This window comes from Scophthalmus maximus, chromosome 17 (assembly GCF_022379125.1).
Source record: "Scophthalmus maximus strain ysfricsl-2021 chromosome 17, ASM2237912v1, whole genome shotgun sequence".
Lineage (NCBI taxonomy): Eukaryota > Metazoa > Chordata > Actinopteri > Pleuronectiformes > Scophthalmidae > Scophthalmus > Scophthalmus maximus.
In genome coordinates, this window is record NC_061531.1 from 17,282,645 (window position 1) to 17,296,157 (window position 13,513).

Sequence of the window (13,513 nt, forward strand, 5' to 3'; positions counted from 1 at the left end):
AAAATCAGAATTCAGTCTTTATTGTTTCTGCAGGGCCTTTTTCTTTGTAACTTCTCTTTGTCATTGTAACAACTGAAAGTCTGTTACATTTTGATTTTGATCGAGGGTCTTGATACATCACTTAATTAAAATGTGTTTCCTTCATCTCAGTTTGAAAATGTTATTTTTCAATGTCCGGTGTGAGGTATGATGATGAGGTTACTGCCCCCCGTGGTCATTGTATGTAACTACAACGCTGTCGGTTGTAAAAGTTATAGGTAACAGATATTAAAATTGACCACGGTCCTTGAATGACTCATAATGATATTTAAGACCGACCAGTAGTAGTTTCACAGACGGGCTAAAGTAATAGAGTAAAAATTCCGGTAATACTTTTCCAAATTAAAGTCATAATGCACCTTATGTAGTAGTGCTTATACACAATTCCAGGCAGATACAACGGCACAAACATTCTGGTGAACCATTTCATATTTAGCTTCATTCACAATTTTTATGATACATTTTCTGACTTCCGCTCAACGTATATTTACAACGGACACGGTTGTAGTTACGCGCCGCGGTCGCTGGAGGGCGGAGGGCGACGGTTGATGTCGCCGTGTTGAAGAGAGGCAGCGATTCATCTCGCTGCGAGTGCCTCATCTTTGACAGGTCAGACCCGGAAGACTTGCAAAGCAGACGATGATGATTCAGTAACTCAAGTGAGTGTAACGTGTCTAAACTAGATCATTTGACGCAGAGTTTGTTTGCTTGTGTCTCGCGGATATTTATTTTGTGCTACCAGCAGTTGTCCACGATGTCTGCATGTCACGGCGTAACAGTGAGCGAGTGAAACTGAACTTGTTCAGACAGCGAAGATGAGTTAGCCGACGGAAGCTAACCGGGGGGCGAAGCTAACAACTCTCACTTTTCACTTCCTCGTCTGCACCTTCGCTTCGTCTGCGTTTTGTGTCGGCGACCAGAGTGGTGGCGTCGTGACTCCGGTGATTATCTGCTCGCTGTCTTGTGTGTGAGCGTGTTTTTGTGTTAACAGATGGTGAATTAGCCCGCTAGCTAAAAACACCGTTACATAGTTGTTGTTTAGTTGCAGAACTAAGTGGGGGCACAAAAGTGTGTGTGTGTGTGTGTGGGGGGGGGGACATATGAATGTCAGACACTTCAACAGATATGCATCCGTACAGTTTTGGGGATGATTCGTGATGCCACGTGACAGACATGAAGGTGATTGTCATTGATCACTGGTTGTGGTTCACTGGGTCAACAATGGTTCAAAGTTGTCATTAAGTTGAGAGAGAGAGAGAGAGAGAGAGAGAGAGAGAGAGAGGTGTCCCTGAATGCACCTCCACTGAAACACGCTGAAAGTTAAATATGGCATTTTTGATGAATAAATCCAATCCTGCAAACCTACCGGCCGGATGTCAAACACCTGACAGCACAGATCATGTTATTTTGTTGTCTTCAAGTAATATTGCTTTCAACATTTTCAGCATCTAAATGTGATATTGCAGAGTCAAATACATGTTTGGTTCACGGTGCAAATTTGACCGCAACAATCATTTTTGACCAAAGAGGTTCAACAGAGAGAGATTATAGAATGGGATTATTTGATCAAATGCAGGAATGATTGATTAAAAAAAAACAGATATAAGTGAAAGAGACGGAGCGATATGGATTTTTTGAGGCTGATGTCAATATCTAATTATGGATAAATAGATTTCTAATACCATATACTGTGTGTATATATATATATATATATATATATATATATATATATATATATATATATATATATATATATATATATATATATATATATATTTGTCAATGATTCCTAAGATGTCGCTATCAAACCTTTATGTCAAAAATGTAATTGAGTCTTCATATTTTAGTTTAACCATAAACTTCATCATAAATAACTATAAATAAAAAGAAAACACAATTACAACCAAATATATATAACATGATTCATTTTGCGTAAAATATACATTATACGATCTGCATTGTTTATTCAGTGCAATAAAAGATTCCATATACCGACGTGTCTGTGAAGGGCTCATATCGGGCGATATAATCGGTCGGGCTCTAAATAGGTAAATGATTAAAAGCTGTGGTGAGGTGTGGAAGTCATGAGACCGCGTGCAGAGCGGCGAGGGGAAGTGAGGGATACTCAGGCTTTGCTGTGATGGTTCACTGTGTCTTCTAACCGTGGAAAAAATCCCACGCTGCGAGGCCGCAGACCACGTGCGAGCAAGTGCACGTTCATCAAAAAATACCCCAAGACTCCAGCAGGAGAGGAGTTCTGTGTGTCGTTTCTTTTTGCACTGAGGACAGTGATTCTTATATACATGTGACCACCACAGCCCACCAACCTTGTCTCCCTCGTCTGCAGGGCGGGGGGAGTTTCCTGTGTCACCATCGCAGGAATGACAGGTGGAGAGTACGGGGAGCTCGGCGGCAGCCTCCCTGCCATCGCCTCCCTGAACGCGTCCTACTCCACGTCGATGTCCCTCCCGTCCCCGTACCTGTTCGTGCCGCCTGCGCCGCGCAGGGTCATCTCCGACGTCCGCCGCACCTTCTGCCTCTTCGTGACGTTCGACCTGCTCTTCATATCGCTCCTCTGGATTATTGAGTTGAACGTGAGTCTTGGCTTCTTCTTCTTTTTTGGGTCCTGAGCAGCGGTGGTTTGACTCTGACGTGGACTCTCTCCTCTGTTTCTCCCCGCAGAACGCCGACGTTATCTGGGACAGTTTGAAAAAGGAGGTTGTGCATTATGACTACCGCTCTTCCTTCTTTGACATCTCTGTAAGTGGGTCAACGCAAAGTCTGCACACTTCAATAACGGCACTGTATTTGGTACTCGTTTTTTTTTTTATCCGTGCCTAACGCCGATCCGATTCCGAAAGCTTCTCACCCCCAGATGACCGGTCGTAAAGAAAAGATAACTTACTGTACATTGTTATGTAGCCCGAGGTTAAGCATCGTCAATGAGCTGTTGTGGGTTTGGTCACATGTCTGCATTCACTAAAAAAATGAACGTGTTGATAAGAGTCGACATGTGTGCAACACGTGATGACCTTCTTTGTTTTTCCTCTCAGCTCCTCGCCGTGTTTCGCTTCCTGTGTCTGCAACTGGGCTACGCTGTGTTTCGGTTAAGGCACTGGTGGGTGATCATGGTGAGTGAGCTCAGTCACGCGCACAAGTGCCGTTAAAAATCTCCTCTTTTCGGCTCATGAGTTATAACACGCATTCAAATCCTGCCCTTCCTCCGCAGATCACCACCTTAGTGACCAGTGTCTTCCTCGTCGTAAAGGTCATCGTATCTGATGTGAGTGTGACACCTGACTAACCAGTCGTGTGTGTGGCGGTGTGGTTGTGGTATAATGTACAATATGATCATAAAGAGTTTGCAACAGAGAATCAAAGGGGACGCGTTGTCGTCTGCATGTGTGGGTCTTTTCTGTTCCGATAACTCGGATGAACTGTTTATATTCAACCAGGGCAAAGTGAACTGTGACACTATGGCATGGCTTCTCTCTCTCTCTCTCGACGACAGCTCCTGTCCAAGAATGCCTTTGGCTACGTTTTGCCCATCACCTCTTTCGTGGTGGCCTGGTTGGAGACCTGGTTCCTCGACTTCAAGGTGCTCACGCAGGAGGCGGACGATGAGAGAGGTGGGAGAGAGAGGCGGCGGACGAGTTTTAACACGACTCGACCAAAATCAGTTCCTCATTTGAGTACTGTTTTTCTTCACCTCAGCCTACCTGGCAGCGGTGAACGCCGCCTGCGAACGCGCCCCCATGATCTACCCCCACGCCGTGTCAGACGGACAGTTCTACTCTCCACCTGAATCTCTAGCAGGTGACCACGTGTTTGTCGATCACCCTCAAGTATCATTCTGTCCAGTGTATTTTTTTTTTTTATACACGTTTTCCCGTTTGAGCTGCAAACTGAGTTTTTTCGGACCCTGAACTTGTGTCCACAGACTCCGACGAGGACCTGGACGAGGAGGGTCTCGGGCGCAGGGCCGTCACCGCTCAGGTGCCTGCATCTTTGTACTCTTGCTTCTTTTCCTTCACCGGCGGATGACTGTGATCTCTCTTCTCTCTCCCTCCAGGAGAAGGAGTACGTGAGGCAGGGTCGAGAGGCCATGTCTGTGGTCGAGCAGATCCTCGCCCAGGAGGAGGGCTGGAAATTTGAAAAAAACAATGTGAGCGTTTGACTTTGCTTTGTTATATAGAAGAGTCACGTCATGTCGCTCCCTCTGAACTGTAATTACATATCGGGATTTTAGAGTTACCAAAGTCTCGTCTCTTATCTCTTATGTTGGCCTCACACCCAGGGGTAATTGGGCAGATTTGGGGGTTCATAATTGGCACCTCCTGACAATCACAGGGGAACATTCCCGCGATAAGATTGTTTTCGACCGATTATCTGCCAAAGTGATGGGGTTTGAAGACATAATCTTAATCTTACCGACCGGATGGAAGTTTCAAATCCTGTGGCGTGAAACGAACAATGAAAACCAGTTGACCAGGAAATGGAGGACGGAGCATATTAATATGCAAAGAGCTAGTTCAGTATTTTTGAGTGAGTGAATCATGTTTTAAATATTTTTTTCTTTCTTCCTTGAAATGAAAGCAGAAGCATCTTGGTACTAACGCACTCTTGTCTCGTGTCAGGACATGGGAGACTCCGTCTACACCCTGGAGATCCCCTTCCACGGAAAGACTTTCATTCTCAAGGTTTGTGTTTTTCATTGTGAAACCGCGTCTCACTAAAACGTACTGTACATGTATATGTATTCGTCGCGTCAGCTTTCACAATCCTTTCAAAACTCTCTGCCAGAACTAACCACAAACACTTGTTGCTGCTGGTGGACTTGTATGTATATGACCGACCTCCAGAGGGCACAGTGGTGAACCAGCCGAGACAGAAGTGGGTTAAATCCCATATTACAGAGGAAATGGAGTCACGGTACAAAGGAGTTCATTAAGCGTCTCACAGGAAGTTTTTCTATGCTACAGAATAACCATAACTGAAAGCCTGTCAAAAGATTTTGTGGAGTTGATAAATAAAAAACCACCAAGACTCATTTGAAGCAGACCCTTAATTACATTTGCATTCGGAATGCAAAAACCAGCGCGTCGAATGCATTACTCCGCTTATAAAACATTTCCACACCCAGTTCGTGGAATATTTCAAATACAGTTCAGCAAACTAATTACAATATTTCAAGCCACAGTCATTTATTGCAAGAATATTATGAGGAAGCAGGTCAAGGATGTCACTGTCCAAGTTTGTCTCCTTCATATGATGCAGTTCCCCACCAGGACAGTGATCGTAAACGATGAAGGATAATGAAATGGCCGTCCCCGGCCAAAAGTATAATTATTATTATTATTATTATAATTATTTTTTTTAATCGACAGTGCGAACCAGAACAACAAAGAGGAGACTGTGGATCTCTTTCCCCTCTGAGAGAAATAGAGAAAAGAGGCTGGAGGACAAATACTAAGATTCTAAGTTGATGATGACATTTAAATGTTCACTTTTGAAGGCCTTCATGCAGTGTCCCGCTGAACTCGTGTATCAGGAGGTGATTCTGCAACCGGAGAAGATGGTCCTGTGGAACAAAACGGTTTCTGGCTGCCAGGTGACAACTTGGGAAAAAAAAACACAACACCTTTGTGTTCTTCGACTTAGCTGTGCCAAAGTCCTAACGGCGCTTCCTTCCTGCTCCTCAGATCCTGCAGAGGGTTGACGACAACACTCTCGTGTCGTACGACGTCTCTGCCGGAGCAGCGGGGGGAGTCGTGTCTGCGAGGTACGTCGGCACGGCAACATAAAACGGCCCTCGACACGTCTCCTGTGTCCTTCGACTGATTTCTCTTCTTCTTTCAGGGACTTTGTCAACGTCCGACGGGTGGAACGCAAACGGGAATGCTACCTGTCTGCCGGCATGGCGGCCGACCACGACGCCAAGCCTCCGTGCGGTCGCTACGTCAGGTCAGAACGCGCCTCAGCTTTATCGCATTTGAATAAAAAAATGAAGTTGTGTTGGTTTGAATTTCTTCAACATCTCTTCTACGTTTGTTGTCTGTCGGCCTCAGGGGAGAGAACGGCCCTGGAGGATTCGTGGTCCTCAAATCCAGCAGCAACCCGTCCGTCTGCACCTTCATCTGGGTCCTCAACACGGACTTGAAGGTGAAAACATGGAACGTGGAAAACATCTTTATGTTTAGGATAAGAAGGGCCAGTCTGTCCCTTTTTAAGAATTAGTACAATTAAAAAGCTGCTTGCTACAGCAGCAAATAGTGACAGGTCGCAGGAAAATAGGTTGTAAACGGGGTTCCAACGCAGTATGGAAAAGTATGGAATTTGATTTTTAGTCTGTAATGTAATGTAATGTATAAGTCTGTAAAAAGAGTGTGGAAGAATATTTGTGTTTCCAGACTGAAGTCTAAACAGAAGTGAATCCAAAGTTTTTAGAATCTGTCTCAATCTCTCTAGTGTAGTGATTCATTTTCCCATGGTCAGTGATAAATGTCGCCATAGCAACACACTCCCTGTACCTGCCACTGCCACTACTGTATCTACAGAACTGTAGTTCACATATGACTATGACCGCGCAACGATAAATAGTTCCTATATGTTTCCCCTGGTGATTATAAAATACACATTTACTCCAAATGACTGAGTTTGAACATCAATCTTTTAATATTAAAATCAGTCCCAGAACAGGTAAAGTCCCAGAACAGGTAAAGTATCCATATTTCAATATCAATCTGCACAATACAATCAACATTTTGGGGAAATCGTGACTTTCAGTGTAAGTGCAACATGACAGCAGACACAGTCAGAATGTAATGTGTTGGATTTTAAAATTATTTATTTATATAATAATATTTACTAAATAAACATCCTGCTATTTTTACCCGGATTTCAAATATGCTCTGAAAAAATCTACCGAGAAGTCTGGAAATTTGAGTCTGTAAAAAGTGTGGAGTTTTGAAATGGAAGATGTGTCGGAACCCTGAGGGCAGAACAATTAACACACACTCTCTCTGTCTCATCAGGGTCGCCTGCCCCGCTACCTCATCCACCAGAGTCTGGCGGCCACCATGTTCGAATTCATGTCCCACTTACGCCAACGAATCACCGACCTGCGGCCCCCCCTCCGCTCCCACCACCACCACCACACCTAAAACAGGCGAGCCGTGTAACTGTGCCACAGCTGGTCGGGAGGTATCACTTCTGGGTTTATTATATATATACATAAATATATCAAATTAGTGAACCCCGCCCAGAACAATGGGTTTAGCACAACGACACAGACACACACACACACACACACACACACACACACACACACACACACACACAGACACACTCTCTCTTGTGACACTGCTACGCTGACATAGAAACTGAAACGTCTGCAGTCGGCGGCAGAGGAGATGTGAGACATGTGACCGTGCAGTCAGCACATTCCGAGTCACATGAGAAGACGATGTTCTTTCTCACGTGTGATCTCACACATATTTTTGTCATTACTCTGCACCGGACAAAGAGAGAGAAGAGTTTAGTGAGAGCATCTTGTGGCCTGAGTGGACTCTACTCAAACAAGAGGACTGGGAGGAAGATTTTTTTTTGATGGAGGGGGGGTGATTGTCACTGGGCATCCGACTGACTGATGCGACGGTGTGACTGAGCCTTATCTTACTGCACACACTGTTGGCCATCGATTCGCTGCTTTAGTTATTTTCACTGCAATGTTTTAAATATGTTTGCACCAGTCCGGAAACAATCACACACCGTTTTTTCAAGCAGGTTTTCAAAAGTCCCACTAGATGACGGGCCCAGTGAACGCCTCTTAGTTTGACATGTACCTCTCTCAGGGTGAAGGAGACTGTATCATCCAATCAGCTGACATGGCTGAAGGGGTTTTCTCAACACTGAGATTGGTCAAGAGGTCAAACCAGGAGGCTGTCACGGCCGCGTGTGTTGCAAATGACTCGACAAGCTCAGTGAATGCAAGATGATGATGATGATGATGATGATGATGATGATGATGATGATGAAGAAAACGCTCACACATTAAGATGCTTGTACATCGTTTGCGCCTCAAGTGGCCTTGTGGTAAAAGCTCATATGTCATTAGGGCTGCAACTAAGATTATTTTCATTATCAATTAATCTGTCCATTATTTTCTCCATTAATTGTTTCCCCCAAACTCCCAAGATGATGTTTTGTTTGGTCCACACACCAAAGATATTAATTTCACTGTCACAGAGGAGCAAAGAAACCGGAAAATATTCACATCTAAGAAGCTGAAATCAGAGAATTTCAGTTTTCATAAAAACCTCTTGAACCGATTAATCGATTATCAAAAATAGTTGCCGATTAATTTAGTAGTCGATTACTAATCGATTTACTGTTGCAGCTCTATAAGTTATGGTCGCCCCTCACATCACTTCTTACATCATAAATTATTAAGTTTGAGGCCTGTTTCAAAAGTTCCGCACCTCAGTGTTACAATGTACGTCGATGTACCTTTTTGTTGTTTATTTTCATTCTGGAGAATTGAGGCAGGAAACGATAGTGTTGACATGTTCACACTTTGAAGGATTTTATTTTCTGGGTGTTACTGTGACGTGGTGAATGACCACAACGCGCTCACTTTGCAGCTACTGTCCGAAAGACAGTTTCCTCTTCACAAAGTCCATAGACACGCGGCTCGGATCGATTTTAGCTACTTGTCGAGGAATGTCGCATGAAAGAAGTAATTATTGATTGATATGAACAATTTTTGGTGCCTTGATCACAGTAAGATTACATGCCGGCCTTTTCTTTTTTGCTTTACTCTGTTTGTAAGTCGATAGATGATTCATCACACATGTTAATTTAAAACCCATCGCAACTGACCAACAGTTGGTTTTTTTTATTGAGTCATAACCAGTGTCTAATGTTTAATAAAATATATGAACTCACGACGAGTGAACGCTCGCCCCTGTCCGTTCATTCGCCAGTTCGCTATTCTCTATTTTCTAATAACACTGGAGTCTGGTGTTATTATTTCTGCGTCTTCTTGTGAACGCAACACATCAGGAATGCCCGGAAGAAATGTCATTACTTCTGGAACAAATGTCCACTTGGACTCAAAGAGCAATCGATTTGCACGTGGTGGCGATCGAAGGGTCAAAGGGAAATGTATTAAAAAATGTTTTTTTTGCTGTGACCCCCCCCCCCTGTGATATTTTTACCCCCATTCTCCAGCTCGGGACCCCGGGGGGGGCGTTGTTTACGTCATAAACAAACGCACCCTGTGACTTGAGCCTATGTCACATGCGTGACTTAGCGTTTTTCTTTTCCAAAATGGCCGCCTTCTTCTCGTCCCACCGGCATCACGATGTTCCCTCCGATTCCTTTTGCCTGAAATCTGCTTTTCCCCCCCTTCGCGGATGTCTGAAAATGGAACAAACACTGCACCCGGGGGGAAGTTGTCTGAGCTGTTCACAAGCGTTGCTCGGCCACTATTTGAAATGGTCAATCCCGGCGACCGCACGCGAATGGATGAAATCAGATAATCCCCTTGAATCAATGCAGCCATGGTCGATTGAGCACTGAGGATGTAATTTGGCCTATTGAAGGGGGGGGGGGGGGGGGGGGGGGATGCGTTGTCCCTCGGGCAAAGCACACAATGCTGAGTACAAGCGGCGGAGCAGCTCACATGATTGTGCTGTGACTGTCTTCTGAGGCCGTCGGTGTGCGCGAACATGTTTTTGGAGTCGATGAGAGAGTGAGCGCGGCTCACTGCTCTCATTGTCCTCCATGTACGGCTGAGGAGAAGCACCAGTCGCTGGGCCGCCCCGTCTCGCCTGAGCTCCTCCACACCCCGCCCCACCGCCGGGCTCTGGCTCGGGCCAACGATCTGGAGGACCCACCTCTGCTGGAGACCCCCCGGACAATGGGAAGCTGTAGATTGGGTTAGAGTTTGGGGATCTGCGTCGTTCTTTCTGATCAAGTTATTATTTAGATTTTTTTCTACAAGCTAGGCTGAGAACAAGCTCCCCCGTTTCGAAGGAATCTTTTCCGAGCAGCGTTTCCTTCAGATCATCTTCGGGGACCTTCAGCGTCATTGTGGAGCTAACAGACCAGACTGGGCACTGTAGTCCGCCCCCCCCTCTCCCCGAAGAACCCGAGGTTCTGCCGTTCGAAGGAGTGAACCACCACGACTTCCCTTCCCGGATTATCCGACACTGTGAACACCTGCTGCTTGACAGATGGGTGCGGCCTTCATGAAGTTCTGCTGCTGCTGCTGCTGCGCTGGCGACGAAGAGGACGAGGACGAGAAGCAGCCTCTAGTACCGTAAGAGACGTCAGACCGAGAAGACCTGCAGCGCATTTCACTTTGATAACTCCAGTATTGTTATCGTTTTTTGAATTCCCTTTTTCCAGAAAGTATTTTTGCTCCGTGTGTGGGTGTGTCCCATTCGGTTCGTTCCATGTGACATTTTAACACGTGCGTTTTTCTGGATCCTTGTGTGTGTGTGTGTGTGTGTGTGTGTGTGTGGTGTGTGTGGTGTGTGTGGTGTGTGTGTGTGTGGTGTGTGTGTGTGGTGTGTGTGTGTGTGTGTGTGTGTGTGTGTGGGCTGGCTGGCCTAAGCAGTCAGGATCCCCTGGAGTATTTCAACCGCGAGGTCCAGAAGCGGCGCGATGAGGAGACCAACCTGTGGAGCGAGCCCGGCGACCCCAGCCACTCGGAGAGGGAGGACGACCGGACCCTGTACTCACTGCTGCAGGCCAGGAACAAGACCCGCATGGGATCCACGGTGCGAGACGCACAGAATCCCCTTCGTTGACTTTTTAGTTCATGCTTATTAATTTTTTTTTAAAAAGATAACAAATTTGCGCGGCGGTGGGAAAGACCCCCTGGGTGATACTGTGTGGTTAAAAAAAAAGAAAAAAGGATGAATTGGTTCAGGGTGTCAGATGAGTTCAAGAGACAGAAAACATTGTTTGTCATCTTGAGTTATGAAACAAAAATACTGTGAGTCAGCAGGATTCACATGTAAAGTGACACGGTGGCACAAAAAGTTCTGTTCTTTTCTTCTTCAGGGCTACCGTCGTCTGAGCGTTGACATCGAGGCCATGAGAGACACCCGCCGAGAGGTCCGAGACAAGTGGAAGATCATTCTGGAGAACCTGGGTAAGGGCCTGGACGGGGCGAGGGGCGAGCCACGACGTTCCCCTGTGCCCCGGGATGATGGGGGTTTACCTTTTGACCTTTGTGCTCCGTAGGTTTCACGGCGGAGGCCGACTCGCTGCTGAACGTGTCCGCCGGCGCCTCGCTCGACCGCATGCGTAACGCCCCTGCAGCTCGTGACCTCCTCCATACGCTCCACACCGAGACGTCCGTCTTCTGCAACAGGGAACCGCCCCCGGAGAGATATCTGTTCATCCTGGTGAGGGAGGGAACTGCACCAACGCTTTGTACTTTGTGACACTTCATATTTGTTTGCCCGTGCCACCGTTGGGCGGTTTTTGAGACGCATCGCTAGTTTAAAACTAGAAGTACAAAGTTTTACTTAAAGCAACACTATGTCATTTTCTTTATTTTTTTGCAACAGCGCCCTCTGCAGGCCAAAGTCGATAGTTTGACTCGCCGAGCTGGAACACACACCTCGTGTCTTGCTGATCTGGAAGCACTGTAACAAATACAGCAGAAACATTTTCTTGTTTGATTTTAATGATTTCTTAGTTGTTGTTTTTTCCAAATGTTCTACAGTTCTTCCCTTTTCATCGGACGATTATCGTATGTAAAATAGTTGCATAACGTCGCCTTTAGTTTACGTATCGGAAATAAAAATAGAGGCATTTTCTGCAGTTGAAATCAGAATTTAAGCACAAAAGCATTACCAGTAAAAAGTTAACACAGTATCAAAGGTAAAAGTACCGGTTCCAGTAAAACGTTCATCAGATCTTTGAGTTGAACCGATAACTTATCCACTTTTACACTTATAGTAGATTCGTGTTTCCCAAATGGGTGTCGGTCCGCCGTCCAAGGGACGCAAGATAAATCTTTTGAGAGACTATGTGGTCGGAGAGAATAAAACAGAGAGCTGTTTGTTTCGCGGTGTAGATGAAAGTGTATGCCATACTCCTCACGAGGAGCAGGGCGGGTGTGTAGACATTTGGCCTAAGGTTCACTACAACGTTAAGTCATGACCCAGCTTCCAGGACGGGACCGCGAGAGAGAACGGACATAGGTTCAGACATATTCTGGCAACAATGGCATTCACACAGTCTCTCTCTCTCTCTCTCCCTCTCTCCTTCGCCCTCTGCACAGGACCGCCTCCTGTACCTAGACATAGCCGAGGATTTCCTGGCGAAGGCGAAGCGCTTCTATCCGCCGAGGGACGACTCGGACGAGGATCCCACGGGCCTCGGCATCAACCTGCCGCTGCTGCTGGCCAGGGTGGAGGCCATGAACGGAGCGGGCCGCGGCGACGAGGCGGACAGCGCCGGAAGTGACAGATCCTGAGGAGGCCCACCCGGCTGCAGTACTGACGGACGCGAGGCAGGGGGCGGCAGACGCCAACCCCTCGAGGGCCGGGATGAATCGCAGAGCTCCTGTCGCTGCAGCTTTTTGGAGGTTTTCTTTGAGACCGAAGAACTGCACAGCTTTGAGGTTATTTTTGATTTCTCTGTGATTTCTGGGGGCAAAAAATTCAAAAGGGTTTCAGGAGATTTTTCAGGGTCGACGTTACAGAGGTGTTTACTGCGTGTGTGTGCGTGTGTGTGTTTTTCTGTTCTACCCAAAAAAAGTGTTAGCAAAGTTCCCGGCCTGTTTATTGTTCAGCTGTTGCTGAACCTTCAGGGGAGCAATGTTCCTTGGAGCAGAACCTCTTTATATGTTGTTGTTTTTTTGTCCTATGATTATCAGCACTCGGTTCATCCAGTCACATGATGGGTAAAAACACAGGGGAAGACAAAAGAATAAATAGCCCAGCATAAGTGTCACACTTTTAAATAGTGCAAAGATTGCAGCGTTGACTGCGAGCGATTTGGGAAAAATAGCTGATGGAAATGAAATGGAGCAAGAACTGTTTATTGTGAAATGATCTTGTGTGTGTGTGTGTGTGTGTGTGAGACTTTCAGGGGATGTGAGGATGTTTTTAGGTGTTTTTTCTAAACGTGTGGCACTAATGCGTACGTGTTATTGTGTCCAGAGTTCCCGATGAAATAAAGTCGCAGCCTGAAGCCTGTCGCGTTGTCCAGTGTCGCATTGTTGGTATGACCTGGAGCTGCCCTGCGGAAGGTCATGTGTGTCAGTCGCTCAACAGTTACACAAAGTTAGAATAGAGAAGAATAAGATGGAAGTAAAGTCAGAACACTCTGCTCCTCGTACCCACGGCTGGCTCCCGCCCCCCCCCCCCCCCCCCCCCCCCCCCCCCCCCGTGCAGCCTGTCCGGCATCTGACCGTCCCATCGGGACCCGGGAGCGGGCTGCGATGTGC

General features: G+C 46.3%; 2 protein-coding genes across 3 annotated transcripts; both read left to right on the plus strand.

Moving 5' to 3' along the window:
* The first annotated feature begins 577 nt into the window (after nucleotides 1–577).
* Nucleotides 578–8,066, plus strand: stard3 (StAR-related lipid transfer (START) domain containing 3). 2 transcript variants are annotated; one of them, XM_035614066.2, is made up of 15 exons: nucleotides 578–698; nucleotides 2,387–2,633; nucleotides 2,722–2,799; nucleotides 3,093–3,170; nucleotides 3,269–3,322; nucleotides 3,551–3,668; nucleotides 3,754–3,855; nucleotides 3,980–4,035; nucleotides 4,112–4,204; nucleotides 4,677–4,739; nucleotides 5,555–5,650; nucleotides 5,742–5,821; nucleotides 5,899–6,003; nucleotides 6,108–6,201; nucleotides 7,074–8,066. In XM_035614066.2, the coding sequence occupies exons 2-15, from the start codon at nucleotides 2,421–2,423 to the stop codon at nucleotides 7,200–7,202; spliced, it is 1,359 nt and encodes a 452-aa protein (XP_035469959.1). In that variant the 5' UTR covers nucleotides 578–698; nucleotides 2,387–2,420; the 3' UTR covers nucleotides 7,203–8,066. The 2 variants fall into 2 exon arrangements, with proteins under 2 accessions (XP_035469959.1, XP_035469961.1); XM_035614068.2 differs by lacking the exon at nucleotides 578–698 and adding an exon at nucleotides 723–980.
* Nucleotides 8,067–9,702: 1,636 nt separating this feature from the next.
* mreg (melanoregulin) lies at nucleotides 9,703–13,262 on the plus strand. Its single transcript, XM_035614074.2, has 5 exons — nucleotides 9,703–10,363; nucleotides 10,664–10,826; nucleotides 11,113–11,203; nucleotides 11,296–11,459; nucleotides 12,344–13,262. The coding sequence occupies exons 1-5, from the start codon at nucleotides 10,278–10,280 to the stop codon at nucleotides 12,536–12,538; spliced, it is 699 nt and encodes a 232-aa protein (XP_035469967.1). The 5' UTR covers nucleotides 9,703–10,277; the 3' UTR covers nucleotides 12,539–13,262.
* Nucleotides 13,263–13,513: the final 251 nt, after the last annotated feature.

What these genes read in the sequence shown, in the direction of transcription:
- mreg (XM_035614074.2), top strand. Translation starts at nt 10,278, where the DNA reads ATGGGTGCGGCCTTCATGAAGTTCTGCTGCTGCTGCTGCTGCGCTGGC. An exon ending in AGACCCGCATGGGATCCACG is followed by an intron (nt 10,827 to 11,112) that starts GTGCGAGACGCA and finishes TTTCTTCTTCAG; the next exon opens with GGCTACCGTCGTCTGAGCGT. An exon ending in AGAGATATCTGTTCATCCTG is followed by an intron (nt 11,460 to 12,343) that starts GTGAGGGAGGGA and finishes CCCTCTGCACAG; the next exon opens with GACCGCCTCCTGTACCTAGA.
- stard3 (XM_035614066.2), top strand. Translation starts at nt 2,421, where the DNA reads ATGACAGGTGGAGAGTACGGGGAGCTCGGCGGCAGCCTCCCTGCCATC. An exon ending in CTTCCTTCTTTGACATCTCT is followed by an intron (nt 2,800 to 3,092) that starts GTAAGTGGGTCA and finishes TTTTCCTCTCAG; the next exon opens with CTCCTCGCCGTGTTTCGCTT. An exon ending in GGAAATTTGAAAAAAACAAT is followed by an intron (nt 4,205 to 4,676) that starts GTGAGCGTTTGA and finishes GTCTCGTGTCAG; the next exon opens with GACATGGGAGACTCCGTCTA.